Raw genomic sequence first — 16,848 nt, 5'->3', positions numbered from 1 at the left:
TAGGAACAAGAGACAAACAGTTCTATTAAGATCATTAGAAGCCTGAAATCGGCATTTATCTTGGACTTCTCAGTGGTACCCAAATAAATACCCCCCTTTTGCTTAAATCAGTTGGAGTAGGGATCTCAGAGTCTGCTAAGTCAGTAGCACTTAGCAGAGAAACCGTTCTAACTGATGCACTGTGGTAGCACGCTCCCTACCACCATACTTTCAGGGTTCTGAGCTCCCGGCAGCATCAGTGTGTGGATTGTTGACGAGCCCTTTCCTCCTGCCTAACAGAACCTTGCTTTTTCAAGCAGCAGTGTTCAGGCCTTGAAGGACAAATCAATACTGATCTAAGCCCATCATGGCCATTCCTTTCTCTTTGCCAGGGACTGGATTCAACAAACTAATGTGACCCAGTTTGGGTCAATGAAAAAAAGAAAAAAGGACTGTTGAGAGAGAGCTTCTGGAAAAGAGCTTACTGGTGAAAGAGAAAGTCAGACAAAAAGGCTTTTTTACCCTTTCTCTTCCTTACATAGCCAGAAGAAGTTGAGGTTGAGATGCTTGGAGCTGTTGCAGCCTTCTTGCAAACACGAGGCTAGAACTTGTAGACTCATCAGAGATGGCAGAGAAAAACAACAGAAAGACTCTGGGTTCTTGGTGGCATAACAGCTGAAAAAGTAATTCTGAAATCACTCATTTCTAAACTTCCTGTAAAGTTATTTATGTCATTTAAGCCACAATGCATTGAGCATTATTATTTGCAACCACAAGTACCCCTAATTGATGTTGCATGTCTAAGTGGTACAGCATTTAGTTCCCATCAAAACAACACACACGGCTAATAACATCAGTTCCTTTTATTATTGTTTACTGTTATTTTCCCTAAACAACAGCACAATTCAAATAACAATGACACACACGTCCCACCCATATACACAATACCACTAGCCTGCCTGCCAAACTATTTGGCCTTTGCTTGGTTCCTGGTGGAGCTGTCTGGAGACAGCCCCCTCTGTAAAAATCCCGACTTGGACATAGGAGACACAAGAAAGGGGGGACTTTAACCAGAGAATAAACTAAAGGACTTCTAAAGTCCTTGGGGAGTGCCAGCTTGGGAACATGCTATAAATGCCTGGGTGGAGGGCACACGGCACTGTCTGCTTTCATGAGTTGTTGGATAAATCCCATATGGGGATATAAGACCTGTCTATAACCCTTTGTAAACCAGGGCTGCAGAAACACTGTGGGGTGCGCTACGAGGGCTCCATCAACCAAACCAAGGGGCAGGTATGGACATTGGGAGCCCAGAATGGGAATCCCGGTCCCCAGAGAAAAGCAACTCTTGCATTAGCGGCAAGATAAGATACAAAGTGAAATGTTATGTCCCCTTTTATTTGTTTCCAAACTGTAAAATGTGCAACATTTTCATCATGATAGAAAAGGTAAAGAAAGGAAAACTTCCAGCATTTTGGCCTAATGCAACGGAGCATGACCTGTCAATTGCGCCATCTTGCAGAAAAACCTACTACTAACACTATCCAGGGAATCTGGTCAATCCACCCCGACCCCCAACATTTTAGCCACACTAAATCTATGAGTTCAGCTATAGTAATGTATCCTGGAATCAGAGAAGCCCAGGGGTTGGGGAGGGAACAAGGAAGGGCCAGGACCGGGGTCTCAGGTACAGGTGACTTCCTGGCCGTCTTGAGGAAGCTCGTTGTTGAAGCTGCTCTCTCCAAACGGTGAGTAAGGGGGAACCTGGGGAGCTTCAATAATCAGCAGGCCTTCTGGGGAAAGGGAGGCAAACACTGTCACAGGATCCACCTCTGCAGGAAGCCTAGGGAAAATACAAGGTTCGTTTATTATTTTTAATACAGCCAAACATTCTTTTATTCAATTGAAAGAAAATATTTTTGATATTGCCTGGTGGGATTATGATCAAACATAATTATTATTTATTATTATTATCAACACAAGAAATTTAATGATCATAATCATAATCATTATTGTTATAAAAATAATAATCCCACCAGGCAGTTCCATTACTATCCCTAATATACAGATGAGGCGATTGAGATCAGAGAGGTGAACTGATTTGCCCAAGGTAACATAGCTGGCAAGCAGCACATGAGAAGAGAATTGGAATCCTGGTCTCCAAACTCAAGAGGAGCTGATCATGACACTCCTCTGCCTCCCCTCCCAGGCATCAGACTTTTGAAAAAAAAGTCCATGGTAGGGAAAGCCAGAAGGTTCAATCACCACAGATCTTCCCACCGGTCTAGGCTGCTTCTACCTGTTGTAAATACAGGGGTCTTGATGGAAGAGCCAGGCAGTAAAGTGAGCCCATGCTGGTCACGGGCAGGACCCTTCCTGCAGGGGTTGGGGAGGTTTTTTTTGCTGTGAACAGCCACCTGTAGCCACGTGAACTGCATCTACCAAGGAGGTTCCTGATTAACAAGGAGCCCGCAGGGAAGGGTGGGAGAGAAAGGGAACTTGGGCAACTGCCAAGCCAAACCTCTGAGGTAGAGACAAGGCCAAAAGTTTGGACCTCCCTAATGGCAACCCACTCCAGTATTCTTGCCTGGAGAATCCCAAGGACAGAGGAGCCTAGCAGGCTACAGTCCATGGGGTCACAAGAGTCAGACATGACTTAGCGACCAAACCACCACCACTCCCGGCTGGGGGGATGGGCTGACTCTTTACACGCCAAGCCTTTACACGCCAACCCCTAGGGCATCTGGGACTTATGACAGGGCAGCCATGGTCCATAAGCATGGACTTCACAGGCAGGCAGGTGGGAGTTCAAATCACACCTCTTCCTGACTGTGTGATCTTGGATTAGTGATCTCACCTCTCTGACCTTATTTCCTTATAGGAGAAGGTGGTTTAAAACAGCACCTATCTTTTAGGGTGGTGTGAGAATTATATAGGATGATGAAAGCAAATGTTACACAGTGCCTAGCATATAGGAAGTGCTCAAGAGGCATTAGCTTCCACACTGTCATTGTAGGCATCAGGTGTACAAGCGGGGCACCTTGATAACTGTGACTATTTTAGCATCATCATTGACCCATGAAATGTCAGCAGCCAAAAGGCTGTCGACTATCCAGGACAATGTTCCCATATTACACATGGGGAAACTAAGGCCCCAATATGGGAACAGACTTATTCAAGGGCTCTTACCAGGTGGCCTCTACGTTGAACCCACTTGGTGGGAGAGCTATTCCTCCTCAGTCCTCTTGCAAAAGGGACTGAGGTTCAATGAAACCGGTGGGAAGATCTATGGTGATTGAACCTAAAGAAACTAAATCCTTTCATTTACAACTAAGGGAAAGCCTCAGCTCTGTGTTAACATGCCTTTAACACCTCAGCTTCTACCATCTCTTCATATTTTCTCTCTTTTAACAAAGAAAGAGCGGATCTATGACTTAGGCCCTCAGGCAGGCAACACTGTCTAGTCAGAATTTAACCACATTTTGCTTTGGGTTTATTTCACAATTGGCTTCTTGAGTGAGTGAATGTCTGACTGATGAGAACTCAACCTTATCAAAAGTGGGTTGATTGAAAAGAAAAAAAAATCACAAGCAAATAATAGTATAGGGACGTAAGCATAGAAGGCAAAAAAATAATTGAAGATGGTTTGTGAATGACTCATTTGGTCCCTCCTATCCAAGTAGAAGGGCTTCCCAGGTGGTGCTAGTGGTAAAGAACCTGCCTGCCAATGCAGGAGACATAAGAGACGCAGGGGATAGATCCCTGGGTGGGGAAGATCCCCTGGAGGAGGGCATGGCAACTCACTCCAGTATTCTTGCCTAGAGAATCCCACGGACAGAGGAGCCTGGTGGGCTACAGTCTATGGGGTCGCAAAGAGTTGGACACAACTGAAGTGACAGCACACACACACACAACCAAGAAGGAAGTCCACGGGCTTTGCAGACGGGGAGACCTGTGTGCAAGTCCCACACCTGCCTGTTACGGCCACGTGACCTTAACTGAGTCCTGTCAACCTCTGAGCCTCAGTTTTCTCATCCACGAGATGAGCTTAAAAATACCAGCTCTCTGCGTGCTGTGCTAAAAGTTACTTCAGTCATGTCCGACTCTTTGTGATCCTATGGACTGTAGCTCGCCAGGCTCCTCTGTCCCTGGGCTTCTCCAGGCAAGAATACTGAAGCGGCTTGCCATGCCCTCCTCCAGGGGAATCTTCCCAACCCAGAGATGGAACTTGCGTCTCTTATGTCTTCTGAATTGGCAGGTGGGTTCTTTACCCCTAGCACTACCTGGGAAGCCCAATACCTACTCTATAGGATTCTTTTAAAGATGGCATAAAATTAAACCTCTACATCTTAAAAAAAAAAAGCACCTTTGTCTTGTGTCCTGTCTATGGAATGAGTTTTCAATTAAGAAACTTTTTTTTTAATGATCTTCAGAGCTTGCATTAGACGCTTACTTATTTACTGGCTGTATCCTGTGGGATCTTAGTTTCCCAATCAGGGATTGAACCCACACCACTTGCATTGGAAGCACAGATTCTTAACCACTGCACCACCAGGGAAGTCCCAAACCTCTACACCTCTTAATCTGGCTCTTAACACACCACAGCGGACTGCAAATGGCAGATCAGATACCGGGGAAGCTGTGGAGCAAAGACACTAAAGTCTGCTTTGGTTCTGGGCATCCTCCATTGATGACTTCCCGCATTCCCTGGTCTCTCACTCCAGGGAGGTGTGGAAAAGCCCCTGTCTCCAGTCTTTGCCCTGCACTGGACCTGACTTGCAAATTCCAGTCTCTCCCTCATCCAGTCAAAACGGGGTCTTTCCCAAGGGGATGTGTGTGTTGGGAAGAATTTCTAGCTGTGGGCAAGGCAGATGGCTGGAGCATTGCGTCTGGGAGGAAATCTCCAAAGGCCTCAGCTGGGTTTAAGGAGCTTCCCTAAACTCTGATGACTGGAGTATCTCCTGGGGGAGGCAATGAGACCTCTGAGATGGGGGCAGGGCCGTCCCAAACCCCAGTCCCACTGCTTGGTGATGGAGTCAGGGCAGGGCCGGGAGGTCTCAGGATTCCCAGCTGCTCTTGTGTGATTCCAGTCTTGCTGAGTCTCTAGTAAGATTAGTCCCCGTGGGCTGGGCACTGGGTCTGTACACATTCTCTCACTCCCCATCCTAAGGGAAGGTGGAACAGAAGCCCAGAGCAGTTTAGCATGTTGCTCCAAGTCACCCACTCAGTCGTGGCGCCAGGACTCCCTACACCCAGAAGCGAGATTCAAAATATTTAATGACTGGCACAGCTGGACATTGACCAACTAGAATGGATGGATCCATTCCATGGTGATGGAGGAGGGTCCTGGGGGCTCTTTGGTTGTTGGAAGGCGGGGAGGTTTGGAGGGTTCTCGAACAGCATCAGGATGGCCAAGTGACCAAGGAGAGCCTCTGGGGGGAGGGTGGTCTTGGCCATGATTAGTTCAATATTGTAAAAAACCAGCCCAGCTCAGCTGCCGAGCCCCATTTGAGTAGCGGCTCTGCTTCCGGCAGCTTTAGGCATTTCTATCTGGTCAAGTAACTCACAGCAAGCTGTCTTTTCCCAGAGGTCTCAGAGATGGGGAGATCCATGAAAATGGCTGTCTTTAGAGATGATGAATTTGCTGACTTTCTGGCTCAGTCCCTTTCACAGCTTTGACCTGCCTGTGACTCCATCCTGAGACCTTATTTCAGTCTCTTAAAAGAAACATCAGCCCTCTCGCTCCCCTCCCATCTCTCTCCTCTCTCCCCATATCTCCCCTCTCAGCAACGTCTGATCTGGCTGTGGTACTAGGGGAAGGTGTGGGTATTGGTGATGGCAGGCCAGCCAGGGAGAAAAAGCGTTCGGCGTTTGCCTCATCAGGAAGTGTCTGCAGGCTTTTGAGTACTCTGGAGACGCCTGGTGGGTTAGGAATGGGCACATGGCAGGAGAGAGACAGCACTGCGGAATCTTCAAGCTGAAAGCAGCCTCAGAATTTAGCCTGTGCCATCTGTCCAGACACAGGACAGCTTTACTGGGGTGAGGGGAGGGGTTAAGATCTAATAACAACAACAGTAGTAAGAACAAACTGACACTTATGGCGACCTGCTGTGTGCCCATCACGAGCTGCGATCTCATTTCCTTTGTGGGTAACTCCACAGGGCTCAGCATCCCTCCCTTTTATGAATGAGGAAAGGGCATTCCTTGCTCAAGAACTGAATACAGTGGACTCAAGAGTTCAAGGGTCTGTTTGGGGCTGTTACGAATGCTCATTTTAAGGACCCTGGGTGTATCCCTTCGCCTCTGGGAGATTTAGTTTCCCCATAATACAAGGAGGGTATTGTCTCTTTTCCCCACTGCATACCTTTGCTGCAAAGGTGAAATGGGACTAGAAAGGGACTTTGGAGCCAGGAGTGCACAGAAGGGAGGAGAGCCATTTAGGGGGACGAGGTGTCTGTGAAGCAGCCAGCCACTGGCACTTCGCTGTGAGTCTCTTCTCCCTGCTGGTATTGCCATCAGTGCCTCCGTCTGTCTGTCTGTCTTCGATTGTTTGGCTCAGCCCGGTGGTGGTCTTCCTGCTACTTGCATAATGCCCCAGTCTCAGCCCTTCTCGCTCCCCTTGGCAAAACTGGTCCTTCCTTTCTCCCAATCTCTCAGCCTTAGAACCCTTCTAGGTAGTGAGTCACTAAGACAGCAGGACACCTTCCAGCCTAATTCTTACGGGCGCCCTAGGGAAGGCCTTGGGAGACTTGGAGCAAGCAACCCTCGAAAGAGTCTATTTGGAATTTGGGGGCATCATATCACATGGGTGGGTGAGTACCCCGATTTCCATGGAATCATGGACAAGTGGTCTTGCCTCTCCTATTCTTGAATTCTTCATCTACAAAACGAGATTGTTAATCCCACCTCGCAGGGCACTGAGAAGATGAGATGGCACCCCTATTTCTGGGAACCCACTGCAGGGTTTGTTTAACTTCTCACAGGGTTCAATTCCCTGCCCCGGGGTGGGTCTCTTGAAGGAGAGATGCCCAAGCGGGGTCCCAGGCATGCCGCCCCAACTCCAATCCTCCCCTGAAATGCAACTGCCAGGTTACTTACTGGATTTTCTTTGTGAAGTTCTTGGAAACGATGCCACCCTCTTGCTGCTTCTCCTCGTGTTTACCTGGAAGGGAGAGGAAAGTCACAAGTCAGCGTCTGCATCCCACGGGCATCATTCAGGACTCCGCTTGGATGGAATCCTGCCCTGGCCTCCAGTGTGGCCTGGGGCTTGGTCTAGAGGCTCCAGTAACTGTTGGAGCCTCTGGTCCCTCCTCTGATAAGCGGACCCTCTTGAAACCACCTCCCAGGCTGTTGTGAAGATGCAGTATGACAATGGGAGGTCAGGAGGCCTTGACCGTGAATTGTAGATGATAAGGAGTTAAGACTCAGGAAATCACAGGGATGGCGTCCTGTCTTCTAAGACCTTGCACTGCACCTTCTAAATCTCACATCTCACCCTTTGCTCCTAACCAGGCAGGAGATCCTTGAGGCCAACATCCCAGAATGAGTGAGATGATACAGTCAGGCTGGTTTGCCAGTCCCCTGGGCTTTCTAACGCACAGAGTCCTTTCCCAGCTCTGAGAATGGGCTTCTTTTCTCCCTGTTACCGATGGGAAAATTCAGGCCCGGGGATGGGTCTGAGCTCACCCAGCCAACTGTGTGGCAGCCCAGGCCTCAGAACCAACTCTTGGACACTAAGCCGAGGACTAAGGTCCGATGCCCCTCTGCCTGTTCCAGCTTCCAGTTAGTTCTTTGAACCCCATTATCTGTACCTAGTCCTGAAAGAACTGCCTGGAAATAATGCATCATCTCCAAAAACAAAACAGAAAACACCCAAAGGGTGTTTCCCTGAGAAATGACACATGAATGTGAAATTCCACCTGCCCCCTCCTCCTCCCGGTTGGCAGACAAGGGCTTTTTTCCTTCCCTTAGGAAGTAAAAATATGAAATTACAAGAGGGCTTAGGCAGACTGGCTGTCATGTTGCAATTTATGTAACAAATTCTGAACCCTTTGGCCCCTCCCCACTCTTGGGTCTTTGTTTTTTGTTCTGTTTTTAAGGGACAGAATGTCTCTAATTTCTCTTTAAACAAAGCAGATTATACCCCAGCAGAGTCATTGTTGCTGCTGCTGCTAAATCGCTTCAGTCCTGAGGACTCTGGGCGACCCCATAGACAGCAGCCCACCAGGCTCCCCCATCCCTGGGATTCTCCAGGCAAGAATACTGGAGTGGGTTGCCATTTCCTTCTCCAATGCATGAAAATGAAAGGTGAAAGTGAAGTCGCTCAGTCGTGTCTGACTCATAGCGACCCCATGGACAGCAGCCTACCAGGCTCCTCCGTCCACGGGATTTTCCAGGCAAGAGTACTGGAGTGGGGTGCTATTGCCTTCCCCGAGCAGAGCAGAGTCATTAGGCTCCTATTATTATTTACTCTTCATTTGTGGGGCTGCACTGCAGGGCCGAGAATGCTCATTTACCTAGGGACACCCTTCTGAGGGGCTTTGGAATCTAGACTGTAAATAACCTTGTGTAATACAATGTCTTGCTGCAGTCAAGATTTTAAGCTGATAATTTATAGGTGATTACATTATTCATTACCTTTTTATTATTCATTATTCCTTTATTAATAACCTTTTCTGATTATAACGCCTGTGTATGTTTGAAAATATAGAAAGAAAAGACAATCAAAACCCTCCATAATTGCATCACCCCAAGAAAAATACATTTTTGTATATGTTCTAGATTTTTCTGTTACTGAGAATGCATACATGTTATATAACATAGATGTATATCATCTATTTTATCAAAAATCATATTGTATGTTATGTCTGGAACTTATTTTTCTCTCTTGCTGACCCATTATAATTATTTTTCCATATTATAGCAACTATTTGTCGACAACATGACTTTAAAAAAAATTAATTTATTTTTTAATTGAAGGATAAATGCTTTACAGAATTGTGTTGGTTTCTGCCAAACATCAACATGAATCAGCAATAGGTATATATTTGTTGACAACATGACTTTTAATGGCTACAGGGAAATATAAATTCATTCAGCCAATCCTTGACTGTGGGGTACCGAGAGGGTTTCCGATGTTGGAAAGAACCTCACTGCACTGAACATTCTTATAGTTAGATTGTCACACCCAGCCTGACTGACTTCCTAGGATAAATTCCATGTTCTAGAATTCTGAAGGCTTGCTCTGTATGTCGCTAAATTTCCCTCAGGAAAGGCTGCATCAGTGTAGTCTCCTACTGGCTGGGCAGAAAGGGGAACATTTATAGGAATTCATTTTTAAACATGAGTGTCTGCCTAACCAGAACACACTCTTCTGCGAATGAGCTGCTCTTGGAGCTTGGAGAGTTTATTCTGACCTGCCAAGTCTGTGACCACCAGCTGCCCAGTTCTGATACAGGCCCGTGGCCAAAGGAACACTGTCTGTCCCCTGGTCCACTCTCCAAAGCCTGGGCCTCCAGAGACCTGCTTCCCCTGGGGACAGGCCAGTGCCTCTGACTCAGCCCTTTTGCACACTTGATACCCTGGCAGTAACAAACGACAATGATGATGATGGTAAGAATAATAATAGCAAACTCTTTATATTGTGCTTTCTTGGTGTCTACCACTGTTCTGAGCACCTTACTGATACCAACTCTTAATCCTTCACAAAAACCTTAGAAAGCGTTACCATTTTGTGGATGGGGAAATGGAAGTTCAGAGAGGTTAAGTGACGTGCCCAAGGTCACACAGCTTGGAAGTGCTGGAGCACAGACTCCGAGGCAGGGGTGTAGGCTGGGGTTTGAGTCTGCTCTGACATCTCCTAGCACTTTGCTCCTCTTCTCTACGCCTCAGTGGTGGTGACAACAACTTCCTAATTATTGGGTACTGTGAAGAGCCAGTGAGAATGAGTCACAGAATTGCTTCAAACGTTGTAAAAGGGGGCTGCTTCTGGCTTATTTTGATATTTGAGGAAAGAACTGGTCCTCAGAAACAAAATCCCCCTGTCTGTGCTCTGAATAGAGTACTGGGGTTGGGGGGAGGATCTTTGAGCAAAGGCAGCTCCATGAAGGGGACTGGGGGAGGGAGTTAACCTGGTAGAAAAAGGGTGTTGCTAACAGGCTCCAGTTGAAGCTTAATTTGCATGTTATTTGAGTATCTACTTATTGGGGCAGCTTAAGTATTATGAGTGATTTTTAACTTTTTAATTTTGCTTTCCTACCTACATTTTCTACCATAGAACATTTTTCTGTAACTAGAAAAAAAAAAAAGCAATTATTATGATTCTTTAAAAAATAAAGGAGAAAGAACTCATCTAGAGGCCAGGGGAAGCCAGAGGCCCCTCACAGCCTCTGAGAAGTGTAGCTGCCAAGGAGCGGCATCAGCATTTCAGGGAAAGCCACCGGCCCAGCTGAAGAAAGAAGGTGCTGCTTCCAGGGAAGGCAGAGGCCCCGGGATTAACGGAAAGGTTCCAGTTCCTTCCTCCGTCACAGCCTGGCCCAGTGACCCATGAAGAGAACATTTCTTGGCTGGTGACTGTGGGGGTGGGGGAGGGGTGTGTGTGAGGCATGATGGAAATCATCTAGTCTAGCAATTTCCAAACCCTTCCCTGGACCTAGACACTCCTATGTGGTTGGATAAGACAGGGCCGCCTTTCAGAGATTCATAAACTATATTAGCAAATTCAAGGCTCTGATAAGTCCTGCAGTAAGGAGACCTGTTTGTAATTTTGCTTCATATGGTACCTTTGAAAATCCTGGAACTCCTCCCTCCATTTATTAGACTCCTAATGATATCTTAAAACATGCCATTTGGCAAATACTGATCTAGTCCAACTCCTTGTAAAACTAAGGGTACATGTTAGGCCCAAGACGTGGTAGGATTTGCCCCAGGCCACTCAATTAGAAGCAGATCCTGTCATCCTGATTCTGAACTGTCTAAGCAGGCTTAGCTTTGAATTTCCGACCTTGTTACGAAGAAGCAGATGGTCTCAGGTGACTGTGTCTGGGCCTCAGTTTCCTCAACTGTAAAGTGGGTGTATCAAATCTATGCATATTTCCTCAGAAGTCCATGTGAGGAATCAGTGAGCCAACACATGTCAGCCTTTAAAATCACAGTGCCCTGCATGAAGAGTTTGAGGAAAAATGGGTGTGTCATTAAGTGAGGTAGGAGGGGAGACTGGTCTGACTTCCCACGTCCCTTGAAAATTGCTTTTTAAATGGAGCCCAGGATGTCAATTTGATTTTTAAAATCCCTATTATAAGAATCTCAGTATGTACTCTCAGGGCATTGGCATTCTGTCAAGTCAAAGTTGCTAAGTGTACAGCTGTGAAGCATTTTCAACCTAAAAAGGCATTGTCTGTTTTTGTCTTATTTAAGCCCCCAGGGACCCCATTTTACAGATGTGGAAGCTGAGGCTCTGTGACTACTCGGAGCCTCTTGGATTAGTAAGGCACTCAGATGGGATCTCAGCCTGGAACTCCCAGACCCTATCTAGAAAGGAAGATGAAAGAAAAAGTCCTCCAGGTTGGACAAAGGTCTCCTGGAGGGTATGGGAGACCCTCCACCCGGGGGTGGAAGTTTCTGAAACCCTAACTAAAACAAAGACAGGAGGAGCGGTGATAATAATCACGTTGTTTGTAGAGTACCAGGCAGACATTTTCAGCTCCATCTTACAGACACTCTGCATTTATTATCATAGACTGTGCATATTTCATCTTCCCTACAGCCTTGCCAGTTGGATATTATTTACCCCCATTCTTTAGATGGGTAAACTGAGGCTCAGAACAGTGAAAAGACTTTCTTGTGCATATCCACCCAGAGAGCATAAACAGTGGTGGCGGGATTTGAGCCCAGGTCTCAGAGAGCATCTAGCAAGCATTCACGTATGTATGCATATATGAATTGGGGCCTTACTTTGTGCCCAGAATTTTAATAACATAACAACAGCAATAGTACCAATCCCGTATGTTCTAGGCATTGTGTACGTACTCTACACGTGTCGTTTTTTGTACGCACTTCACATGTGTTGTCTCATTTAAGACAACAGTCCTCAGGCGGTGCAGCCATTTGAACCCCAATTTCCAGATAAGGAAGCAAAGCACAGAGAAGTGGTTTCAGATGTCTGGCTCCTCAGCCAACTCAGGAAGCCCTGGCTGCCCCCCTCCGCCAGCATAATGCTCCAGTGTGCCTCCTAGCCCACCACACCCTCCAGAGCTTCTGATGTTTATAATTCTGCTCCGGGAGCCTTTGAAACTTTCCCCCCACCCCGCCCCCGAAGGCTGCTCTGCTGGGGCTTGTCTCTGCCCAGCCTGTTTGCAATGGTTTTTATTGATTTTCCGGCCGGTAGAGCTTGCCAGGAACCTGCTTTTTAATAGAATGTTAATTGGGAGGGAAGAGACAGAAAGCTTTTCCCCGGCTGCCCTGCTTCACAGGGACTGAGCCTCTGTCTCCTCTTTCCTGTTCCCCCAAACATGCCCTCTTCCAGGATGGGATGTGGGCAGGCCCAGACTCTGCCGGCTGCTGACTCACAGCGTGTCCTTGAAGTTCCCGCCTGGGCCTCAGCTTCCTCAGCAGTAAAATGGGACTAGCTCCCTCCGCTTCTAAGGGCTGGAGTGAGTTGAGAGCAGGAATAGAAAAGCTGTAGCCCTTGGCACCTGGTAGGTGCTCAACATATCAGTTCGCTTCTGACCCCCCTATTCCCTGACTTAACCTCTCTGCACTTCAGTTTCCTCATCTGTAAAACGAAGAGACAGATAAGACCTGCCTCTTCAATTGTGTTCACTGAGATGCCACAGGTAAAGCGCTGAGCATGGTGCCTGGTGGACAGCAAGCGCTCAATCAAGGTTACCGCATCATAGCTTTGTAACCACGATCATGCCTCAGTTTCCTCATGTGCGTGGGACAAGGGGAAGGTGTTTCCCTTGAAATCTGAGCTAGTTACAAACACCCCCTTCTGGACTGTGTCTTGATGTTGGGGTGCATGAACCCTGCTTCTTCTTTGTTTTTTTACCCCTATATCTATTATTCTTTACATTCAATTTTCTCTGTTAAAACAGGCAGTGTGGTTTCCATTTCCCTGCCTGTTGGCTGGTTGATGCTGCACCCAAAGCTTAAAATTTCTCCTGGGAGCCTGGAGAGAAGGGCTTTTCTGTAAAGATAACTTTTATGGGTTGCATTCCTGAGCCCTGAAGTCACCTGTGTCATGCTGTCATAGCGTCCCCTCTAAGGGAGCGTTCTCCTGGCTCTTCGGGCTGGGCCCTCCCCTCCCTCCACCCCCATTCTCTCCATCTTGTCCTCCCCCACTCACCTGACACCTCCACGTATCCGTCCTTGGTCTTTACCATCAGCTCCTCTGGCTTAAAGCTGTGCACGTTGACACACACTTTCCAGGGCTCCCCGGGGAATGGTGGGGGGTTCCTGCCCTCGGCAGGCACCCCAAATCTGGTCATGGCAGTGGGCCCCCGGGGCACCATGCCCGACCTCAGGGTCCCCGGCCAGGCAGAGGAGAGTCGAGGCAGGGCCCAGTCAGGCCAAGAGGCAGTCAAGTCGTCGGGGAAGGGGTCCATGCCAAAGCCATCGTCCAGCAGGCGGGAGGACAGGGGCGAGTCCCGGAAGGGGTCCCGGCGCCGGCGGCTGGTGTAGTGGCAGGGGAAGGGCATCTGACCGTCAGCCATGGTGGCTGCTGAGCGGAAGGGGAAACAGAGGCTCAGAGAGAGGGAGCCACCTGCCCAAGGTCACACAGCAAGGTGAGGTGGGTGCGCTGGCTTTCCAAGTTTATTCTTCAGATTCAGGACCATCCACTGCCAAGGACAGAGGCACACACTTGGCTGGGGTCCGAGCCCCCAGACACACTCCAGCCGCCGAAGACCACCTCTGGTTTGGTCCAGCAGAATTCTCAAGGACCCCTCTCCACACAGCCTCACCGGAGATTAGCCAGCCGCCACTGTCCGCCCAAGCTGTCCAGGCTCCCAGCCAGAGCCACTGAGTGAAGCCCAGAGCTTTAATAAACCCGGGGACGCAGGCCTAGAAACTTCTCCTTGCTTCTCGTGGGCTGGGCGCCTTCTATTTATTGCTGCTTGGGCTGGAGGCGGGTTTTGCAAACGCCTCCTGTCACAGGAGTATTCGGAGGTGATGAACCAGCCCCAGAGAATCCGCTGAGGGGGACAGCTGGGCTCCCAGGGGGCTGGGAGGCGCCTCCTCCGCCTCTCCGGACTCTCCTCCCCCGGCTCGGCTCAGCCCCGCCCTCCCTGCCGCTCTCTCCCCCGGAGCCGCCCGCCCCTAGCCGGGCACTGTGGCCCGGCTATTAATAACCCTGCCTGGGTGAGGGCTCAGGTCACGCTCTGGAAATACCTTCCTCAGAGCCTGCTGCGTCCTGCCTCCTCCCTGGGGACCCGCGGAAGGGGAGGAGAGAGACTCCGGAGCCCAGTGGATTTGAAGGCAGATGGCCCTGGTTTGCATTCCCCTCTTCCAAGCCTTTAGCATCCTCAGGCTCTCAGTGCCTGCCTTCTGAGGGGAATAACATTCTTCCGCAGGTGGCTCTGAACTATCTGCTTTCCCACCTGTAAAGTGGATGTAACAGTAGCCTCCTGACGGATGTGTCATCCTCCTTAAAACATTTAGCAAACCATCACTTTCATATTTTCAATGTTGACTCTCAATTACATAATGCTTGCTAGGTGCCAGGCTCTGTTCTAAATGCTTTACAAACATTAACCTGCTTTATCTTCACCATCAATCCCGTGAGGTGAGGGTACCACGCTGATCTCCATTTTACAGATGAGGAAACTGCCATGGGCAGTGGTACCCAATGGTAGCTTCTCTTATGGTGAGGACAGTTAATCATGACAATTATCAAAGGTGCTGTATTCAGGCAGGGTGCCTGGTCTGATACTCCAAGCCCAGAGAGGGTCTGTTTTCTAGATTCCCCTGCCCCTTCCAGGTAGCTCAGAGAATGAATTTGTAAATTATTTGACCTCAACGCCCCTAGAGCTTGGGTTTGTCTTTGATCTGTGCCCAGCTGGTATGCAGTCTGCGGCTTGCCATTGATCCCTCTGTGGGCTTGGGGTCTGGGTCCTGCCTGCTTTGTGGTGTGGGGTGGGTGTGGGGGGGTGGTTAAGGAATTCAGTGAGTCATTGGTTGAGAAATCAGTTCGGTATTAAGCAGGGCGCACATGAGGCAGTTTGCTAAAAATAACAGTATGGAGGATGACAACATCCTCATCGTCTACTGTCCCCTCTGCACCTGCCGCGAGGCTGCGCAGGGGTAGACGTTATGGCCCTAAACTCTCACAAAGGCACCCCGGGCACTGACACCACGCCCATTCTGCAGGGGAGGAAACAGGAAGCGGAGCCTGGGCACACCGCTGGGGCAGGGGGTGGGCCTGGGGCGGAACCTACAAGCCTGTGCTGAGCGGCCTTCCTCCTGGGCCGAGAGAGGGAGATGGCAGCACCCGCATCCCAAGTGACCGGGGTGAGATCATCGAGCTCGAAGCTTCAGGCTGACATCACACCGGGCAGAGAGGCCTCAGCTCTCTCTGTAATTACAGTGGGGCGAGGCTGGCTGGGTGTGGAGCCAGGATGGGGAGAAGCGCTGCATGACACACAGGAGAAGGCTGGCCCTGTCTTCAACTTGGGTGGGGGCTGGGGAGGTTTCCGAGCCAGGGTGGGGGTGGCAGGACCCCGAGGGAGTGAGTTTTGTGTGTGGGCTGGAGTGGGTGGGCTCAGCGTGTGTGTTTCTGTGGGGATGGGGCTCTGTGCCCAAGTCTGCTGATGGGTGTGTTTTAGAAGACTCTGCTTCTCTTTCCTCCCAGACTTCCCTTCCACAAAACCTGGGGAGTAGGGGGGAAACACACACTCAAGGACCTCATCTACCTTCTCAAGGATGATTGCAACTTCCAGGCCCACAGGAGGGAGGGGTCGTGGTGCAGCTAGGAAATAGCAATGGCAATCATTACCATTTATCTGGCACTTCTACGGGGTTTCACTGATGGCTCAGACAGTAAAGAATCTGTGCCTGCAATGCAGGAGACCCAGGTCAGGAAGATCCCCTGGAGAAGGAAATGGCAACCCACGCCAGTACTCTTGCCTGGAGAATTCCAAGGACAGAGGAGCCTGGTGGGCTACAGTACAAAACAGTCAGATACGTCTCAGCAAGTAACACTTTTCTACGTGCCAGGTTTTGTTCTAAGCACTTTATGTATATTAGCTCAGCTAATCCTCCCTACAACTCCACAGGGAAGGGACTTTTATTATCCCCATTGAATGGATGGGGAAACTGAGGCACATTGCGAGGATATGTGTCTTCCTCGTGTCCACATATCCAGTGAAGCAGCAGAAGTTTGGCTCCTGACTCCTCTGCTCTACTGCCTCTTGAAGTTGTGGTCACATTTATTGATCACTATGTACCAGGCCCAGTGCCCAGCACTTTGATTCATCACCTCAATGAATCTCCAGGGTTCAGAGAGGTGAAGCCACCTGTCCTGGACCACACAGCTGAGTGAAAATTGGAACTTGAGCCAGTGGGATGTGGGAGTCTACGGTAATTACCAGAATGGGACAATATTGCCCAGGCCCTGTTTTGGAGACCTTCCTACATGCCTTCTGTCCCATTCCCCGTTGGAGGCTTGCTGTATTTGTGGCTCAGGCAAGCCTTCTGCTTTGGGAAGCTGAGCAGGGAGGCAGCTGCCGGCCCTGCTGACCGGCACCCTGGAGAGGAGTCAGCAAACACACATGGAAAGGAGTCAGCAAGCCCCGCGTGCTGTCAGCAGGCAGGTGAAAATATGGGGTCAGCTCCGGGAGAGGCTAGGGCGGGGATGGGGCCTCTGGGCTGGCT

At 49.2% G+C, this 16,848-nt stretch overlaps 1 protein-coding gene across 1 annotated transcript; it reads right to left on the bottom strand.

Annotated features, from left to right (window-relative positions):
• Positions 1-824: 824 nt before the first annotated feature.
• Positions 825-14,225, bottom strand: HSPB8 (heat shock protein family B (small) member 8). Its single transcript, XM_043901805.1, has 3 exons — positions 13,325-14,225; positions 7,078-7,141; positions 825-1,822 (listed from the first exon to the last, which is right to left on the bottom strand). Exons 1-3 carry the CDS (start codon positions 13,689-13,691, stop codon positions 1,663-1,665), a joined length of 591 nt encoding a protein of 196 aa, XP_043757740.1. The 5' UTR covers positions 13,692-14,225; the 3' UTR covers positions 825-1,662.
• Positions 14,226-16,848: the final 2,623 nt, after the last annotated feature.

Source organism: Cervus elaphus, chromosome 5 (assembly GCF_910594005.1).
Source record: "Cervus elaphus chromosome 5, mCerEla1.1, whole genome shotgun sequence".
NCBI classification, from domain to species: domain Eukaryota; kingdom Metazoa; phylum Chordata; class Mammalia; order Artiodactyla; family Cervidae; genus Cervus; species Cervus elaphus.
The sequence above is the reverse complement of the archived record's forward strand: the minus strand, read 5'-3'. Positions and strand labels throughout refer to the sequence as shown.

Coding starts and splice junctions, on each gene's coding strand:
- HSPB8 (XM_043901805.1), bottom strand. CDS start 13,691: ATGGCTGACGGTCAGATGCCCTTCCCCTGCCACTACACCAGCCGCCGG. Junction 7,142..13,324: donor CGGATACGTGGAGGTGTCAG/GTGAGTGGGGGA, acceptor TCTCCCTTCCAG/GTAAACACGAGGAGAAGCAG. Junction 1,823..7,077: donor AACTTCACAAAGAAAATCCA/GTAAGTAACCTG, acceptor TATTTTCCCTAG/GCTTCCTGCAGAGGTGGATC.